At 38.1% G+C, this 20,972-nt stretch overlaps 1 protein-coding gene across 2 annotated transcripts in view; it reads right to left on the reverse strand.

Annotated features, from left to right (window-relative positions):
* The window catches only part of PTPN2 (protein tyrosine phosphatase non-receptor type 2), a 36,213-nt gene extending 15,907 nt beyond the window's left edge, over window positions 1-20,306 (reverse strand). The window contains exons 1-2 of one of the 2 annotated variants that reach the window (XM_072411478.1): window positions 20,064-20,304; window positions 7,009-7,099 (exon numbers count right to left, since the gene is read on the reverse strand). In XM_072411478.1, the coding sequence (XP_072267579.1) occupies window positions 7,009-7,099; window positions 20,064-20,120 (148 nt within the window). In that variant the 5' untranslated portion in view covers window positions 20,121-20,304. Of the gene's footprint in view, window positions 1-7,008; window positions 7,100-20,063 lie in introns of both variants that reach the window. The other variant, XM_072411477.1, reaches the window with a different exon arrangement.
* Between the last annotated feature and the right edge of the window lie 666 nt (window positions 20,307-20,972).

A 20,972-nucleotide genomic window follows, 5' to 3' on the forward strand; every position in this document is an offset into this window, starting at 1 on the left:
TATTGTAAATAGGAAGAATCCTGACTGCTTTAGTTATCAAAAAATAAAAAACAAAAAAAAAACTTACAATCAACAATACAGTGCAGACCCAAGTATCAAACCTACACAAGTGTATCTTTCAGTAAAGAGTCTGAAATTCACCAATTTGCCTGGCAGTATTTTAATATACAGAATGTTGAAGGCATACAGTGAGGTAAAGAATATTTGATGTGGCTTTTGAGGCACTGAGGGTTCTTTTGTTGTTATTCTGTCTCATCCCTACAATAAACCTACCATTACAATTATAGACTGGTCATTTCTTTGTCAGAGGGCAAACGTACAAAATCAGCAGATCAAATACTCCTTTCTCTCACTGCATATTTAGAAAAAAAATTTTCAGGATAGCTTAGCTCAACGAAAACCCCAAACAGAATTCAACATCAGTGTTCCCAAATTGGCTAGGTACACATGTGCAATGGTTCTCGTCAGATAATCGTCTCACGGCTTATACTGGGTGAGAATCTGGCGTGTACAGTGCTTGACGTCCATACAGCTGTCCCGACGGAACCACGGACGATGGACAGCAAACGATCGTAATGGTAGCGAAGGGGGAGAGAACGTAGCGGTTTGCCACTCAGTCATCCCCCCCCCATACAGCTGTATGTACAGAACTCTGTTGTTGGAAAGGATAGTGAAAGATCCTTTCCAACGACATTACTGCACTTGTGTACATAGCTTTAGTGTCCTGATGAAAAGAATTCATCTAATTTTTCTGCAAATTGCAACTTCCACAAACCAAAGATTAGAAGCTGCGTCCATTATCTTGAGCCCACTTTATATCCTGCTGATGTGGAGTATGCTGGATGATTCTTAGTACATCAGAATATTTCTGGATCTCCCCTTTTAGGCATTTGCTTTCTGTTCTGTTAGTAATTTCACCTTAGCTTCACATGTGGACATCTCTTATGTGGTTTGCAGTATGACCATAAACATACATTTCCATTCACCCACAGAGTAAACAAGATTTTATTTAAAAAGCTTAAAGGTAAAGGATTAAAAATGCACAGATAACAGGGACATCCAAACATACTGACAATCTCATTATGTTTTTAGGACAGCACCAAATTTCTTAAGTGTAAACCAATCCTAAGCATTTGGAATGGTATGAACTCTCACAGAAAATAAAAAATATTAAATTAATCTTCTCTGGGTAAGAAGTCACTCCAGCTGGAAACCTGCAGATCTTTTATAGTAAATGTAGGAAGAAGGAAAGGATGGGTATAAAATGAAGACAACACGCTGTCACACTGAATTGTGGCAATACGGTTACTCCTTCATTTGAGTTGGCCAAATTGTTTATTGACTTACAACGCACACAGATTCATTTCTTACTGGAATATCACAGAGACACTTATGATTCACTCATCAGCTATTTTCAATAGGCTTACAGTAAGCTCCATATAAAACCATCTCTTGATAAATAAAATTGACTTGCTAAACAAATAATTCAAGGACAGGGCCCTAAGGATTTCCAAGGCAAATCTTTCCATGCAAACATTTCTTTTTTTACTGAAAGCAGTACATACTGTGGAAGCCAAAACTAGAACAGCATACCAAAGCTTACCCTTACCATTCTGTAAATAGGTACACAAAGATAAATATTTGACATTTTAACTCAACAGGTAGGCTGTGTCCCCTGTCTGTTTTGACCTAATTAACTTGGTGTTAGATGTTGAATAGATGGAGCTCTGTCTGTGGCTGTTTTACTTACACCAAATAATGCCAAAACATAAAGCAGGCCTGTCCAACTCCCGTCCAAAAGGGACATGGACCACATGCACACACTTTGTAGTATAATTACTGCGGATTGTTAAGGAAATACAAAGTAAGGACTTTGGACAGGACAGGAAAACCTCTCCAGTATCTAAAACAATTGGGTAACATTTAAAATGAAGCCTTTATGGTCCAATTTATTTGTTAAGCCTGCCTATAGCTCCTGATACTCTTTTCTTAATGAGGATGGATATAAAGTAAAAACTGGGTTCTCATAGCAGCACAGCATTAAGGTCCAGATGAAGGGTAAAGCTATTGGCCTTGCAATGCTTTAGTCCATTCTCTACGTTTATAGTAATGACAGGTTTGCTTCATCACCTTCATCTTTGATACCTATATACCCCTTTTTGATAACAGCAATTTTTATATTTCCACTATGGCCGGTATTTGCCACACATTTACTTATATGTTTTGGAAAGGTAGGGGGGGTTAGGAGAATTGTTTTTAAGCACATATATATTGTTCTCATTGGTATCCATAAAGAAGCAATAAATATATACATAATGAGTTGGTCATGGTGCACCCAGTACCAAGACTTACACAACGCAATGACATAAGCCCCCATGTTTCAAATTACTATTCAATCCAATAGGCAATAAACACTGACCTCAGTACACAATGCTTTCAGTACACACCAGAGAGAGATGGGCTGTAAAGAAAACACATTCTCTACAATGACTGATGCCACAGCATAAAGCAGGCCTGTCCAAATCCAGTCCTAAAAGACCAGAAACACATTTATATAAAGTAAAATTCACTCCCTCCCACCCCCTCAAAATGTTTGAAGGAGGGGGGGGGGGGCAGTCCTGTCTTGACCACCAAAGCAGTAAAGGCTTATTGGAGGGCAGAGCCTCTGGGGAAATCTATATCACATATCCCAAGAGGCTATGGGCTGCTCCTTTTTTTGATTTATAGATAAAAGTCCCGCTTTAAAACAACTATAAAACACTCCAAAAACCCAAAGAATGAAGCATTTTTGGTTGTTAGGGGAAGGGGGAGGTTCTCTGATTCTAACTCTTCTCTGCCACATACCATGGTTTAAAATATCTTAATTCTTAAAAACATATTAAAGAATGTCCACTGTTCCTCACTAATGGTCAGCAGTGGCATTTTCTAGATCTAGTCGATGAATTTGTTGAAGGGTATCAATTGGTGCAGATATAGAGCTTTTTTTTTTTTTTTTTTTTTTAATGTAACGTGAGGTTAGGATTAGTGTTGGTCGAATATCTCACTATTCGATTCGACAGCTATTCGATCGAATAGTGATATATTGTTCCGGTGAACGAATGCGGAATTCGAACACCATTGAAGTCAATGGTGGGAGAATTCAGGTTATTTTTAGGGGCTATTAGAGGCTGCAAGAGCAATCAGATAGCTCTTGCAGCCCTTTACTAGTTGTATGTGTTGAACTCTGCAGTTCCACTATGATCCCCGGGGCACTAGAAGTTAATTAACCTCTAGTGCCCCAGGGATCGCACACTCTTCTCAATGACTGCAGCCACAGCTCCAATCATTGAGAAGATGCCCAGCACTAGAGGTCTCTGATTGGCTGAAATCTCCTCATTCAGAACCTCTAGTGCTCCAATATAAGTATCTCAAAAGCTGCGTACATACGTGCAATTCTTGTCTTTGGAAAGGATCTTTTTTAAATGTAACATTTATTTTTAACACATTTGTTTACTTTATTTTATCCAAATTTTTGCCGTTGAATCACATTTTTTTTCGGGTCAGGTTTATCCGAATTTGAACAGCCATATTCAGGTCGAATATAAGGATAACCTTATAATATTCGAATACCAACACTAGTTAGGATACGATATTGTATGTAATGTTTTTCATGTTTTTTCATTGTCTTCTGATCAATTTATTTTTATTTATTTTTTTGTTTAGAGTACTTGGATGATTTGTGTTTTTTTGTTTTCTTATCTCTAGCTATTTTTGTATTGGCATATGTTAGAAACTACATTGTCTAACATGATTCCAAACACTACCTGGTTTACCATGTTTGAGGGAATGTCAGAATCCCCTTTTTATAAATATGGAGTCCATAATATAGCATATTGGAAAATCTGTAAAATGTCATGCATTACAAAAAAAAAATAAATAAAAAAAAAACCTTGGCTGAGTTATCTTGTTTAAATGAAAAACACCAAGCAGTGTTAGTTACTTTCAAACCAGTTATTACTTCCTTGCCATACAATGAAAGACCAGGTAAAAGAAACCTGTAACTATATGAAAGATGTTGTTTTGCCAAATACTAAAAAAAAGTGCAATTTTTTGTTTGAAATACTGTGGTTTTTACAAGAAGTCATGTTGTCATTCTTAGTGCACCGTGACCGCTATTTTTCTGAGAAAAGCAAACTTGTGTGCACAATTGACATAACAAAAACATCTCCCAATAAAGAATAATACAAAAAGCACCAAAGAATGCTTGGTGAGCGCCAGAGAAAAACCCTATCATTAGTCATCAGATTTATTCTACATGCTGAGCTTAGCTCTTTGTGTATGTATCTAATCATTTCCAAGTCACGGCTACGTTTAAGTTCACCTGTATAGATTATAAGGCATATACATAGAGCAGTAAATCAGCTGGACAGGAAAAAATAAATAAAACACTGCTTACAACTAATTCACTGAAGTCAGGTTGCAGCACAGTATGTAAATGTTTGATTGTCCTGGACATTGCTTGACCCAGATTATTTGGAGGCTGAAGAAACAAATGTTTTAACTGCATGCACTAGAGAATTGCTGCTCAGAACAATCACAGTCATTTGTGATCCATTGTGTACAGCAGCTCCCTCAACGTCATGTAACAATCCACCGGGCAGTTCACTAAATAACTTACTGGGAATGACCACAGTGATTTTCTGTAGCAGAGAGACTGCCTCCAGCTCATCCTCCCCTCTTCCATAGAACTGAGCAGCTTTGTGTACAGCACTTGTTTATTTTACAGTTACTGCAAGTGATCACAAAAGGCTTTTAAAGCCCTACTTCAGCCAAAGTTTCCCACTGAATCCTCAATAGATTGGGCAGAGGTTAGAGCAGGGGTGGGCAAACTTTTTCATTCAGGGGCCACAATCTGATATAAAATTTGAGAGGCGGGGCCGATGGGAGAGTGGGCGGGGTTATGCCATCATGATGCCACTCAACATCACGTCATGATGGCATAACCCTCCCATCGCGGATCTGAGCCTGCAAATGGAAGAGTGGGCAGGTTGTGTGTAGTGACAGCCCGACAAATCTCCCATCGCAAGCTCAGAGACACAGCCCGCCCACATCCAAGGATACAATTAGGGGACGTATTCCGCGGCTCTGGACGGTGCAGCCCCGACCCCCCCCCCCCCCCCTTCTCCTGACCCTGCTCGAGTTGGCACCAGCCAGAGCCGCAGACCACCCAAAGGGCCGGAGAAGCAACCTTATCGGGCTGCATACGGCCGTAGTTTGCCCATGCCTGGGTTAGAGGCTGTGTCAGGCTTTAATTTGAGACCAGTAGTGATGAAGTGGGTAGGGGGTTTGACCTAAAAATAAAGCTGACAACTGTTGTTGCTGACAACCATGTCCCATTCTTTTTAAAATTAAAAAACATTGCTAGAAATCCGCCTAAAAGCAGCTTTGTGTGCCCAAGCTAGTCATTACATATTCTTTACAAGCAGTAGAAGAACCCTCAGAAAGTCATCAATTACCTTTCTAGCTAAATGTACTATAAAGTACCTCATCCTCAGTTACTTGCAACTTGAAAAGAAAAAAAAAAAAAAAAAAAAACATTTAAAAAGCACGGTAAAGGATTATAACTTAACCAAGTCTTATTGGTGTCTCTGTCCACCATAAGGCAGAGTCACAGCAACAATGTTAATAGAAAAGCAGGTAAATCCAAATGTTGAGTTGCTCCTATATCAAGGATGAAGGAAAAAGCTAACCAATGGGGACAATGATTTCTGCGGCAACTGAAAGTTTACAAGAAGGAGAAATCTCCCTAATGAGACACAGCTGGCAAAAATAAATATTAACACTAGCTCTAACTCTTCCATGCGTTACCCTTAAACATACTTTAACCTCCCCTGTGTTAACCCAGAGTGTGACTCGGGGTAAAGAAAAAAAAATAAATAAAATTTATTTAATTATGATTTTGTGTTTCAAACTTTATTATACTCATACTATTATAATATATATGGTAAAATAAATTTTCATGAATAACAATGTACTGCTTTTAGACCTATATATCCGGACAGAAATGAACTGCCCAGGAGGTGAAGATTCATGGTTTATTTTAAGGTCAGCCTTAAACATAAGACATTGTACATTGCATCATTGTTCTTGCAGGAGTCACCCAGCCACTAAATGGGCTGAGTGGCCCCTGAAATCTAAAGTGAATTGTCTAAATTTGTGGCAAGTTAAAGTTCAGATTATGAGCCATTCATTTTTACCATTACGGACAGCTTGGAATAGGTTGGGCCTTTGACCAGCCCTTTATTTCAGATCTTCTGCCTAGCAATGACAAGCTGAAGAGTAGAGTAAAGACCATAGGTAGATTTGACAGCTTTTACCTTGCCAAAATATTTATAATTCTATTACTTTATTTCTAAATTACACTGCTCTGACAAACATGAGAATTAAAACGGCGTGCTCACTTTTCTCTTCTGCTATAAAGTAATACAACTTTGTCTTGTTGTAGCTTGGACTGTGAAAAAGTGCCAGCAGATACATTGGAAAAAAAATATCAGATCTGAAAAAAGTTAAGTACATAAAGTTAACATTGATTGTTGATCTTTCAAATATACCCCTTACCTTTCAAGCTTTGCCGTGGGCTGGCTAAATGGAGCATTTTAGTGGGCCAAGTGTTGTCAGCCTTGCCCAATTTTTTTCTTACCAAACTTACCTACGCATCTCCATTGCACAAAAGCTAGTCAAGCTTTTTAGAACAACAAAGCCTATTCACTGTATCCGCGATAACACAAGAAATAGGACCAGACACAGGACAACTTTGAATTTCTAACATCATCAACAGGTAGGTTTTGCACTTATTGAACGGATAACCAACCAGATATAACAGTCAGTTTAGGAAGGAGAAAAGAAAAAAATATTGGAAAAGTTCACATGCATTTAGCAAAGTTCTATTTATATAAAAAAAATAGCCTAAGTAATTAACTAAAGTTAGAAGAAAGTTAAAAAACAATTAAGCAGATCAGAATTACTTACATGGGTTAACATCTCTGTATCTGTTCCTGTTTTTATTCTCTGGATTTTTTGCTATTTTATTAGGCAACACGGGTGATTTAAATCGTATTTCCTAGGAAAAACAAAATAAGAATATTAAAAACAGTGCTTGGAAAAAAAAAATTGGCAACAGTGTGTTTCAAAAAAAAAAAAAAGTTTAGCAAATTGTACAGAATTCTGTAGTCCTCCATATTACAATTTGATTTTCCTCAAGTCCTAACCTATTTGCGCAGATCAATTTTGTTATTAATATGAAAAAAACTGTATTTATAAAGTGCCCAATGACAAAGTTCCGTACATTAAATAGGGGCTGCAACAGGGGAAAGAAAAAAAAAAAAAAAAACAAAAATCGGAGGAGGGGACCCTGCCCAGAAGAGCCTAAAATCTAAAGAGGTTACTCAACTCCCCTCATTTGAAGGTGCATTCACGCTTGTTAGATCCTAGGATCATGCAGTTTTCATTGAAATTTTAAAGAGAACTTATGTCAACGCAAGTAATGCCGTACAAGTCATTGTAAGTCAATATTATATACTCTGATTATATTAGTCTGCTATACAGCAGCAATTCTTGGATGTAAATACATTTATTTACAATAAGGGGAGGAGAAGAGATTTGCATGGCCCCACCTTCTTTCTTAAACTAATAATTTCTTTTCTTTCCAGGATATGTGATGAGTCAGTCATTTGAAAAATGATCTACTGTTCCAAGGTAACCTTTCTTTAAACATATCTGCCTTTATAATTACCTTGGAAAAGGCATGCAAAACATTACACAGATCAGCAGAACAATTAAATATCAGCATGCACAGGGAGCCAGAAAAAAAATTGATTATACATGATTCTTTATTCTGAAAATAGCATCTTTAATGTGTACAGAGGTCAGGAAATGTGTGTATTTTGTGCGTGCTGACCTCTTCCCAGCCAAAGTTCAGCTTTATTCCCAGAACAATCTTCTAGATCAAATTACTACAACTTTCCAGAAACAACAAATTAAGGAACAGCAAGCCACAGCAATGAACACAATCTTAAATAGCAGACCGAAGCACCACCTACATGAACATAATGACTCAAAATCTATATTTAACATTTATTTTTTAAATATGAAATGGGTTTGCAATTTCTTTTCTATTTGTAATACTCACGGCAGATAGAATGTATGTGTTTAATAAAAGAAAAGTGTGAGATCTCCCAATGCTGTTCTCCTAATTACTGTCAGTAAGATTGGAAGGGCAAACTTCCCATTGCAGTCCCAAAAGGCAGTTTAAGTTGATAGACTTGAAAATTTGCTGTCACAGGGAATGTGTCTAGAAATGATATTTGTGCCAATAGCCCATACAGATGTCAGATTACAGCTGGTGGAAACAATATTTTGGAATTGCTTCGAGAGGCACATGAATGAACTAGTACACAGTGCCATTTTGTTCTATAGAGTGGGAGGATGAGCGAGCAGCACGCCACTGTGCTCTTCTCCATAGGAAAGAACAGCAAACAGTCATCAACGTTGGATGGCACCAACGTTGGCACCAACCAGGTTGGATTGTTAACAATATTGTCACTGAATATGCTGGAGCAGTCATGCTCATATCAAGTGACAATCTAACAAGTGTATGTAGTTTAAGGCTCATAGCCAGAACTCACTGTTCTCCTTGTTGCAGGGACATGGACATAAACAAGTAAAGAATCTGCCTCTATCAAGATGGCCACCTTAACACAGATGCAGGGCAAAGTATAGTAGGTTGGTAATGAAGAAAGATAAAATCACAGGAAGGCTGCAGGCAAAACTGGTAACAAGTCCTATCCCACTGCATGACTTTTTGGCAAATTTTCTAGACTTCAACCCCTAGTTAAAACCGACAGGGATTTTATACTCATACAACCAAAAAAATGTTTTGGCTGAATAAGATACATGCTTTAAAATGAAACTGGTATATATGTTATACAGCACAATCATGACTTGATCCGACTTTGGTTAACTTTACCTAATTCCTCCACCATATTCTTTGGTTTGATGGGTCCCCTTTAAGAATACTCAGTAGCAAACTGTATTTAAAAAGCTTTTGCCTGGAACCTGAAGATTAATGTCATGTTTCCATCACATGGTAATTAATGTTTTAAAACCAGGAAATGAGGCACCATCAAACAGTTTTGATGTGGGTACAGAAGAATGCAGAGAGAATATACAGTGCTTGCAGAACTATAGGTCACGACAGCTTTAAGGATAATCTGTTCGATAAGAATGAATAGAAATTAAGATGAGTAAAAGCAGAAGCAAAACCCTTTTACTGTAAAAAAAAATAAACAAATAAAAGTTCATGCCACGCTGGCATAAAAGAATAAAATGTAACTTAACATGGGCAGAAAAAGAGTTTGCACCTTTTTGTCTATTTTAAATTTGACATGTACCAGTAGTAAATATGAACATTTCCTTGAATCCCCCTTGATCTTACAGTATGAAGTTGGAAGTGGAAAAAAAAAAAAGAATGCCCTAAAAGCTATTCACTCCCACCAAAATACAAATAAAAAGCATTGGCACGGCTCCCTCTCCATTCACCTATAAGAGTTTTGAGCTGAGCTTACACAAGCTGATCAAGAAACCTGAAGATTGCCAAGGTGCACCTGCAGGCCTGACTGCACTGTGGAATGTAGGGGCAGAATGTAGCTAGACTGCCAATGAGCAGGCAAATTACCTAAATGTTTATTATTACTTTTTTTTTCCAATTTTTGGCACATATCTGTGCATATACATGAGAAAGTCAAGAGACATTTTTGTGTGTCATATTTTTCTCAATATTTAATGGCTGACAATTCTTATGATTAGCTACTACAGAAAGGGTAATGTAAATTTCATTTGTTTTTTTTTTTTGGAAAAATATATTTATAGTTAAAACTAAATTTAGGTCCAATTAGATATGTTAGGAAAGATTTTCTACCCATGACCCAGGGGAGTCCTATTTCCTCAAGTTATTTTCCAGGAAACGCAAGAGTATGTAAAAGGAAACTTTCTAAGTTGTCAATTGACACTAAAATATTTGTCCACATTGGATGATTTGTTTTCCGCTACCCCCTTACTCTGGTGAAAATGTGAACATTTTAAATTGTCTAGGCATCAATGGCCATCTGGCAAAAGGATGAATGTCTGCAATGCATAAACAGAGTGACAGAAAAACTTAGATGATCTATCTCTTTCATTTCAGAAAGGTACACAGGTTATTGCACAATGTTTCATTCTTTTTAAATTGTAAATAAAAGTTCTGTGAAAAATGACAGACCTATGTTCATCCCTCTAGCTTAAGCAAAAAAAATGAAAGAAAAAATAAAATAATTTTTATCATGACAAATTTACTTTAAACTGGAGAAAAAAAGGGGTATGTGGTTCCCAAACTCATTAATGTATGGTAAACTCAATGGTTTCTGGCTTTTCAAAAAGAAAAACAAAAAAAAACTTTGTTGTGTTTCACATCATTAGAGCCTGGCTGAGGTGGCATACGCACTTGTCTGTTTTAATCGAAATAAACAAATATATGAAAGCGCAAGTAAATGAATGTTGCAATGCAATTTCATGTAAGGACATACATTTTTATAGAATAATTAGAAACAGAAATGAAAAAAGGAGAAGTAAGAAAATACAGATCCAAAGAAAATCTAAACCTTTGATTCTTTTATAGTAATTTTGGCCTCTTCTTAGATCTTCAAACACATGAAATCAGGCCATGACACACACCTGACGTTTGTCAGCATAAAAGTGCAGTTATCATCTGAAAAACACACTGACAAGTCGGACAGTTGACGGCTACCATGTAACAGTTTTGGGGAACCATTACATTAGTGAGTTTAGTTCTGCTTTCAACTTATCTCATTATCTCAATATATATTTGAGGGATTCTAGCAACGTCACCTACAGAATCATAGCTACTCATGCAGAAACATGGATTTCACTTAGTTCCCAGATTTTGAGTGACACATGGGGGGGGGGGGGGGTTGTCTGCTACAATCACATGATTCATCACATTGTTGTAATAGGAAATAAGGAAAACGAAATAAAAATCACCAATCACAAGACTGGGAGATGACATCACTGGGCTATTCTGTGCATAACACTACCAGATGATATGGACAAACATCCAATCTTAAAAGTAGCTAAACTATAAAGTCAGCCATAGTCAGGCAATGGACGAACATCTATTTATCAATATTATAGCAAGGTTTCTGCTGCTGATCTCTCCATTTACTGGCATGGTTTGTTCTCAACTGTGTCTCTAGCAGAGCATTGCTTCAGAAACCTATGCAAAGCAACCACTGACCAGAAGAGTAGTAAAATAAACCTAGACCTCCTGAGACATCAGTGCCTTAGATCTCACACTGCAGATACACTGCTATAAGGCTCTAGAAACAGATGTACCTAAACATCCTAATATTTCTATCAAGTAGCACATCTAAAGTTTTGAGAATGGGTCTAGAACGGTCAGGTACTGGTCATAGTGGATGGCAAGACAATCACATACAGTTTCTACTCAAGTAGCCTAAATATAGTGTAGAGAGGAGTCAATAATAGGTCAGTCAGACACGATGTACTTACATTACATAAAGAGGAATTGTCACCAATGATTTCTAAAACTAAACTAGAATCTAAAACTAAACTTGTCATGTGCCTTGTGATAGTAAAGTGTTTGAAAAATCCCAGAAGAAAAGGGGTTGATGCTGCATTTACACTTGTACATTAGGTTTCAGAATGTTGAAAATCATACTATTTCAAGAGTGGATACTTGAGTTATTGCAAAAACCTCTTGGTGACTAAAGACATACCACATGCATTTAAAGTGTCACACCCCAATCTGATTATATGTAACAGATGTGGTGAAATTAATAAAACTATATTTCTATATTTCCTCTACAACATAAGAAAATAATTTGAGAATGTTTCTTTGTTAAAAGAAAAAAAATTAATCCCCAACTATTATCATATAATAATTATGTTCTAAATAACTGCACCAAAATCAAACAATCAAACTATAGCCATTTGTTATCACATGAACATCATGGACACCGCTAAAAGTAAGACATGGATTCTCAAACAATCAAGATGCTGTGGTCACTGGGAAATTGCAATGACAAAATTATGTATCTAGTACAAGTGGTCGCCAACCTTTTCGGGCTGACGGACCACTAAATTTATTGGCTCTGGGCGGCGCATGCACGGGGAGCCGGTTGTCACTCAAATGGGAAGAAACTTCCCCATTAGTGATGTCATGATGCCAGAACCCGCCCACTCTCCCATCGCAGATCTGAGCCTAGGATGGGAGTGTGGGAGGGTGTCTCTGGACACAAACCACCCACCGACTTGAGCCTGCAATGACTCCGGGTGACATGGTCCACAGCTCTGGCCGGTGCACCCCTCCAGCGAGGTCTTTCTCCTGACCCTGCTCGGGGGGCGCACCCAGGCCTTTCCTTTCATTCCTCAGTCACTCTCCAATCACCAAGGGGGAGAATTACATGTGGAATTTACAACAGCTACCTATTTTTGAAAGTTACGTACCAACCTGATGACTCCTGCCACCAGCCATGATCTGTCCACATTGCAATGACCGGAGTTAGGATATCACTGGGTCTAAAATAAGATATGTATTACTAATTGAAAATGCTGATAGGGGGAGAAATAAGGAACCAACATTTTGGAAGATTAAACTTTGAATTTTCATTAAGCAGCAGAAGGGGCACAACTTGTAGAGATGAAGTTTTCAAGCATTCCAAAATAGGATTAAGACCACATTCAGACTTTGTTTTTTAATAGCATTAGATGTTCAAACTCCATCTTGCTACTTGTTCAGATGACAATGGGGCAGGAGAGTGCAAATAAAAAGTAAAAGTTTAATAGATCTCCCTTCTAATGTCATTTTTTAACAATAAAAGAGAAAAAATCTTTTTTTTAAACACGACATGTCTAATATGTTGGCACTATAAATACTGTTTAAAAATATCTAGCTGTGAAATATCTAAAATCTATTTAAGGTCAATAAATGCAAAGAAAAAAAATATTATATTGCAAATACCTAAGGTACTAAAATGTGATAATGCAAACACCACAGGGAATATTAGTCTAAACAGTAACAAATCATCACCCAGCAGGAAAAATACAAAATAGCCAAAAGCAAGGGAAAATGTCAGTAACTGCAAGTTAATGCTCTTAAATTTACAGCGATTATAAGGAGGAAAAAACAAAAACAAAAAAAAATCCTTCAAAATATCAAAATATTTACTTTTTTGTTTCTTTGCAGACTAAAACGAGGACACATAAAAATTAATCTTTCCAGATGCATTTACCCTATGCAACTTATAACACTTAAGTGAGAAAAATTATGGCAACTGTTAAAAGAAAAATCACTGCAATGAAATACAAGGTTTGACACCCCCCCTTTATGGGATAGCAGTCATCTATCAACTTTTTACATCTAGACGGTGCAATATTTGCCCACTCTTCTCTACAAACCTGTTAAAGTTTAGTCAAATTAAATGATCATTGATGGACTGCAACCTTCATGTCATTCCACAGAATTCCAATAGGTTTTTATGTCTGGGCTTAGACACACAAGGATATTTACCTTTTTCACCTTCAGCTCATGGGTGGTCACTTTTCTGTGTGTTTCAGGTCATTGCCACAATAAAGTTTGGACCGTCTTCTAACCGACAACTTTCTAGGAGAGGATAGCAGTTTTCTACAACTTCCCATAAGTCACATTTGTAGAACACTTGTAATATTGTTATCACATGCACAAAATGATCAACCTTTGCCATATTATTCTGTAATTGCCTCTAAGTTGCCAAAGGCTTCTAGGTAGCCTCCGAACAGTTTCCTCCAGTTTGGGGGACCCCAGGAAGGGTACCAAGCTCTTTAAAGGTTCTCAGTTTTAAACTATACGGTGCTCCTAGAGCTTGGAAATGTGTTGGTGTCCATCTCTGCACAATTTTATCCCGGAGATCTTACAGTACCTTGCCACCCACAGTTGATTGATTGATTTCAGCAAGCACTGGAATGTTCCAGGAATAACTGTTTATTGTAAAACTAATAAAAAAAAGATTACAGAAAACAATAACCTAGCTCGGTAAGCAATGGAGAAGGTGGTTAGTTACACTAAACAGACGTTACAAGTTTGTTGTTTTATGAGGAGAGTTGATCCTTTAACTCAGTGATTGCTTTTTTTAGTCTATTTTTTTTCTGAATTGTTGATTTTATCACTTTCACTTGGATGATATAAGTTGCATTGAGTAACTACAGCTGGAAATTTTATTTTGCGTATATCCGCAATTTCAGCCTGCAAAGCAACAAAATGTGAATATTTGAAAGGGAGTGATTATTTTTTATACCATCAACATGACTGGCAACGCAAAAATACCCAAAAGACTAATTTATATTATTGCAGACAGGTTTTATGCTATTCACAAACAGAATGCTGAAATCTGCAGAAAGCTGAATACAAGCCCTACATCCCATCATGTACAGAATCATCTTCCCTCCTGAAAATGCACACTTCGAGATTCTCACAGCATACGAGAAACTGTCATCTAGTGAGGTGCAGCAAATATCATTTCCAAGCTGTAGAACATCCATCATCTAGCCTTTCCCTCTAGTCCACAGGAGAAAGCCTACACAATGACCTAGTAAAGTTACTGTGCCCGGAGTTGGTCTTTAGGTACAGCAGAGAAAAGCCTCGTCTCCCGTTTTACCATAGCCTTGTCAGGTCTGAGGAAACATCAGAAACGGAAAGACAGAAATTCAGATAAAATGCTACCTTTATAGATCTGGCTATAGTAAAGAGAGGTTAGATGTGTGTGCATGCATGTGACCTCTTTTACCATGTTAAGATGAACTTTTAGTCACTAAAAATCCTTAAAGGTCATTAAAGGTTTATAGTCTCCACTGGTTGTATTATACAAGCTAAATAGAACAAATATATTTTCCAAAAACAAGCTTATTAGCATATTATTGACATGACTAGTCCTGGAAACGATTCATTAGCTATCACCACCATTATCTTTTATTTATTAGGCTCTGTACAATAACATTCACAAACTTACACAGCAATCCAGTCATAAATATGATACAGTAGTGGAAGAGGATTGCAAACTATCTCTCATTAAAGACTTAGCAGTACAAAAGAACTCTACCAAAGCAAGCTATCATGTACCCATGATGACTAATTTAATTCACACAAGCTGGTATTGTTTATGGGCAGGACACTGAAAAACCTCTAAAGGATTAAAAGAAATTGTAGGTTTCCTGGCACAGAGTATCAAGTAATTATAAGCAGGATATTTTTATAGCCTCTTCAATGGCCGACACCCTTACAGATCATCTGCATCATTAAATGGCATCAAATATACTTGAAACATTATATGCCTTTTAAACCTATACTGTAAGAAGCTATACACTTATGTAATAGCAACACATGCATCAACTGTAGCAAATTCGGGGAATTTATCAGTATAATAAAGGTGGCAAATATTGTCAATGCCAATAGTGTGCTGCAACTAGAGGAAATCTCTTTACATATAAAATGTAGAGTACTTTTTAACCCACTACAGACTCAAAAAGTAGGTTTTGAACATTTGAATATAGAAGATTCCACTACAGTGTTGAGAATCTTGTGACTCAACTCTTCAGTAACTACCCAAAAACAGCCAGCTCGGTACTGGAATGTGCTGGGTGGTGTACCCAGCTAAAAGGGGCTGGGGAGAACACTCCACTACTGACTAAAAAAATATTTTTCATATTCTCCACATTAGGTAATGTAAAAAGTGAAATAAGCACACAATTATACATTTTAAAATGTGTTACTTTATGCAAAAGGCAGCTGGAGATTTTTCAGGACTTGTGGGTTAAAACTAGGGGGGAGAAGGGCAGTCACAAAGGTAATGTCCCAGCTATAAAAAAACATTATGTACCATGATTCTTTGCATTGTGCGTCATGGACTTGGGGGTACAGTCTCTGCCCTCTAAAGCACAATGGGACAGATACAAACGAAAACATTCTGAATGGAGCATGAAATGTAGCCAAAAGCATGAAGACCATTCAATTCCCTGAAAAGGATACATGGTATTTATGGGAACTAGCTAAATATATTTTTATAACTGAAGGAAGAATCATCAGTATCATTAAAATTTAATAAACATGATTTTTTGATTTCTAACTTAAATGGCAGTTTAATCATGTGTTAAATATAAATACATTTTGTTTCCTAAAAAATATTGTTTTTTGAATACCTTTACCTGCAGGAGGTCCCATCAGGTGTTAGTATTAGTAAATCAGTGGTCATACAAGAGGCTGCAGTGCTTTCCTCATTGACTCTGGCTTTTATTGACCTCACTGGGGCTTAAACAAAGCCTCAGGCCATGTGAATATATGGTAAAGTATTAGAATGTAGGATGGTATTGCAAAATATTTGTACATTCTAGGAGGTATGCTATACTGAAAACCTTAACTGGAAACAGAGATACACCATGTCACCTCCTAAAATTCTGTTCATACACTTCTTTACCAAACACAGATGAGTGAGACTACATATTCTGCTAAATAAATATAGAGGTGACAATTCTTTACCAGTGCCAGAATAATAAAAAGCAGTAATACACTTAAAAGTCATTACTATTCCCCCATCAGCACATGCAGTGTTTTCCCCAGCCCCTTTTAGTTGGGTGCACCATCCAGCAACCACCACAATACAGACGCCACCACCTGCCTACAATTTCTTCCTACCCAGTTAAACATTCTAAGTTGAGCACTGGCATGGGTCTGTAACAGAACCCAATTGGTTTCTGGTGCTGATCCTTCTTCCAGAATTGGGTATGGTTTGTAAATCTGTTCGGTAATTTTTATCAATACAGATGCTTAAAACAAATATTAGCAATCATTTTAGGTGACTGTTTTAAAAGAGATTGCTGCACAGACTGTTTGGCTATAGAAGAGTGTTCTATACAGAGGGGAATGAAGAGAACAAGCACAAGGCACACGACTTGGGGCTGAAAACAGTTTTATTAGCGGCTGATCATTAATTAATCTGACACAAAGATCACTAATGAACACCTGTTATGTTAGATGTTCACCTGGGATTACAAACCATTGTCTCTGGTGATGAAAATCTAGAGTTTTAATGGCGCCAAAAACAGGACTGCCTTTGTTTTTAACTGTGACAAGTAACAGGAACTGTTCTGCCCTAATGTTGGCTCTGCTTTATCCCCTATTTGTATAGCAGCACTGACATGGCTCAAAGATGACAATGCCTTCCTATACATCAATATTTATTTCTTATGTATGAACTGCTTTGGATATACAACTGCAATGCAACATTGGACAGCAAATGTTCTGCTTCACAGCTTTCCTGGTATGACTACCAGCACATCCATTTACTCCTTATACCATGGAAACATTTTTCCCTAATGAAAGCAATACACAATCAGTCCGAACATCAGCATTGATATTGGTAACAATACGCCTGTTCCAGGACAACTACAAAGTAATTCAGACGCTCATGTCATCAGTGGCGGACAACATATTTCTATCATATGCATCTTTTAAGAAGAAGTGGTACCTTAAATTCACCCAACAATATAATACAAATGAGAAACAAATCTTAATGAATAGCACAATATTTCCTGAAAAATGTATATTTGGTAAAAATAATATAACTGGTTGAATTATCTATTAGCATTGTACAGTGTAGATTTTTTTTTTTACATTGCCTACATACAGTGTTCTCCCCAGCCCCATTTAGCTGGGCGCACCACCCGGCACTTTTCATTAACCACCCGGCTGTTTTTGGGTAGTTACTGATAAGTTGGGTCACAATACAAGGTCTGCCACCCGCCTAAAATTTCTTCCCACCCGGTAAAAAGAAATCCTGGGTTGAGCACTGCCTACATATATACGGAACACCAACATATCCAAGGTGCTTTCAATGGAGCTTCCATCTTTTGGACATCCCATAATGTTCAATAAAGGAAAGCTCTAATTTGACAACTGATATCCTAGTGTTCTAGATTTATTAAAGTCGATCTAAACCTTAAATGGAAGGTATTTAGTTACATGTAGAGCAAACAAGTACCACGTATACTTTTTACCTACCCCCTATCACAGCTGATGGTCCAGCCACATCCTAGCTATATGCACTGACTCCAGTATCAGCTCTATACTATTACTGGCTTCCTTATACTGAAATGTCACTTTACATGGACATGGTTACACAGCACAACTAACCATAGGCTCATCCAGGGATGTGAGTGACCAGGTGACAAGGCAGGAGCATTAATAGAACACAAAAAGTGCCTGAACAAGGACCTTCCTGTTCACCAGGTAACCATTGAAGAACGATTTAAAGGTTCAGCAAAAATGAGCATGCTACTCTTCCACCCAACCACTATAGAAAGTGAACAGGCATGTTGGTTCTTGCACTTACAATGCCCAGCTATTGGTCCATCAATATAAAGAAAGAAGCAGACAGCAGGCTGTGGTGGCTTATGGAAGAGGATGCAAGGGCCAGTCACATACAGAGGGAGAACTACCCTGTTTACCCCAAAAATAAGCCCTAGGATGAGTTTTCTGTATTTTTGGGGATGCTGGAAATATAAGCCCTACCCCAGAAATAAGCTACAATATATATATATATATATATATTTAAAAATACATCGACAAGAGGAGCTCATATAAGGAAAGTGCTATTGCTAGACAGATAAATTGGGGCCAATGGATCTAAAGAAAATGGGAATCATAAGAAATTCAAGATGGATTTCAGGGGTTAGAGAGTTATGATGATGTTCTATGTGATGACATGTTTGTATGTAAATAAACGTTGATTTGTTTTGTTCAAGAATAAATGTTGATTGTTGTCCATGACAAAATAAGACATCCCCTGAAAATAAGCCCCAGTGCATTTTTGGAGTAAAAATTAATATAAGACACTCTTATTTTTGGGGAAACAGGGCATTTACTTTTTATGGCTCCTAGCCATAAAGGAACATGCTACCCTTGCCACTGCAAAGATTTTTGCTGAACCTAATGTTAGACTTTAATAAAACCTACAAATGTAAAAAAAAAATGAATTTTATACAGCTGCAGACACAGCCAACATTGGGCCCCAGTGCAACACTGACTGGTGGCCCCTCCACCATAGTGTGAAGGAAAGCAAAAGCCTTAAGACATTCAACAGTAACAAGGAAGAAGCAGCCGGGGCAGGGATTGCTGGGAGAATTATTTCACCTACCATGGGAGGGGGCACATCATTTGCCCAGCCTGGGATGGAGAGCTGGGTTGAGGGAAGAATGGTGGAAGTAGGTGGACATAGGATCATACAAACTACTATGGGGACCCTGCTGGGCTGACGATTGTCTGGAGCCCTTGTGCACTGGCACAATGCTATGTCTACCCCTGATTTTATAATGAATGAAAATAATGCAAGGTTCATCTCCTGTACCCCCCACGTACAATGAGTACTCATCTGATCCCATCACCCTGGCAGCACAGGTGGCATCCCCATGCCAGGCAGCTCCTGGGCACTCCAAGCCCCTAATCCCAGCACATAGCAGGTGTACATCACTGGACCCGGAGTGCAAAGCTCTAACACACAATTCATTCACTCACACATGGCGGAAGCAAAGACTGGGGTTTGCAAAATTTCATTTATAATTTTTGGCAAAACCTGTTTTTTTTATAATTTTATTTACAGCCTTTTGCTTGGGCAGCAGGGGATGGCAATCCTCCAATGGTCTGGATGTTCCCCTATATGATATGAGCACTTAGGAGACATATTGGGTTGTATGGGAAATCTATATAACATTCAGCCATGCAAAAAACTGATGTGTGGATTGGTATGGGTGACATATTGCATATTATAATCTCCAGATTGTCCTCCTCCCTGGGGTGTCAGTATGGAATAGCTGTGTGTCAGGACCATACCTGGCCATGGATAGATAGGAATACTTTGTATGACGTGTGTCAGGGCTGCTATGTCCAGTAATGTGTACACAGAACCCGGTGTACAGCCCATACTCACTCCATAAAGCGGACTCCAGCGGTTCTCCTCGTCTATGCTCTTGAACTCGTTCTCCATGTCTTCTGTGTCCGGCTTATCTCTCGGTATCTCCGCTCTTAAAGCTCCCCGCCCGGCCGCATCGCTCTCCGGTCACACCTGGCACACCGCAGCGCTGTTTACGAGAAGAGAAGAGGAAACAAGCTCCGGCCCTGATCTGCGACACCGACCGTGGCACCGGCCTCCTAAACCACACCCTCTTCCGGCTAGTGACACGCCCACATGTCTGCATTATTTGCTCAACCTGCCTTTGGTAACCGGCACTGGAGCAAAGCAGCCAATAACCAGCGAGCTGTGACAGCTAGCCCCGCCTCATTGTTCTTGCTCCTCCCATTTGGAGATCCCCCCCCCCCCGTAGTACGCGTATGGGCACAAACGTAGGGGCAGCAGTACAGGGCAGCCATATTTATTGTGGGCAATATGAGAGTTTCTTGCTGTTAAGTGATGGTTTTAGGGGAACCACGAAGATAAAAAATTTTCAAATATTCACTAAACACTAACAATGCCTAATATTGGCTAGTTTTGTGTGGAAACCATTCATTAGTTACCCCTTGCTTTGAAACACACTTTGTGACAGCTTTATTATTTATATTTACTTGTATATAAAAGTTAACTTTTTGCTTTTGGGTCAAAGTATGGAATATTAAAATTCTTGTAGGTTTTTATATTGCTCTGTTTCTTAGGGGGAATTTTCCTTAATTTCCTGTCCTGTATAGGACATAAAAAAAAAAAAATACTCCCCTCTGTTCCTATTCTGGGGAGAGCTTAACCTCCCTAGCAGTTCATTTCTTTCTGTTTTTTTATGTCTAAAACCGGTGCATTGTTTTTTCTGAAAATTTATTTTACAGTATATTATAATAGTATGAGTATAAT

This window comes from Pyxicephalus adspersus, chromosome 5, assembly GCF_032062135.1.
Source record: "Pyxicephalus adspersus chromosome 5, UCB_Pads_2.0, whole genome shotgun sequence".
Lineage (NCBI taxonomy): Eukaryota > Metazoa > Chordata > Amphibia > Anura > Pyxicephalidae > Pyxicephalus > Pyxicephalus adspersus.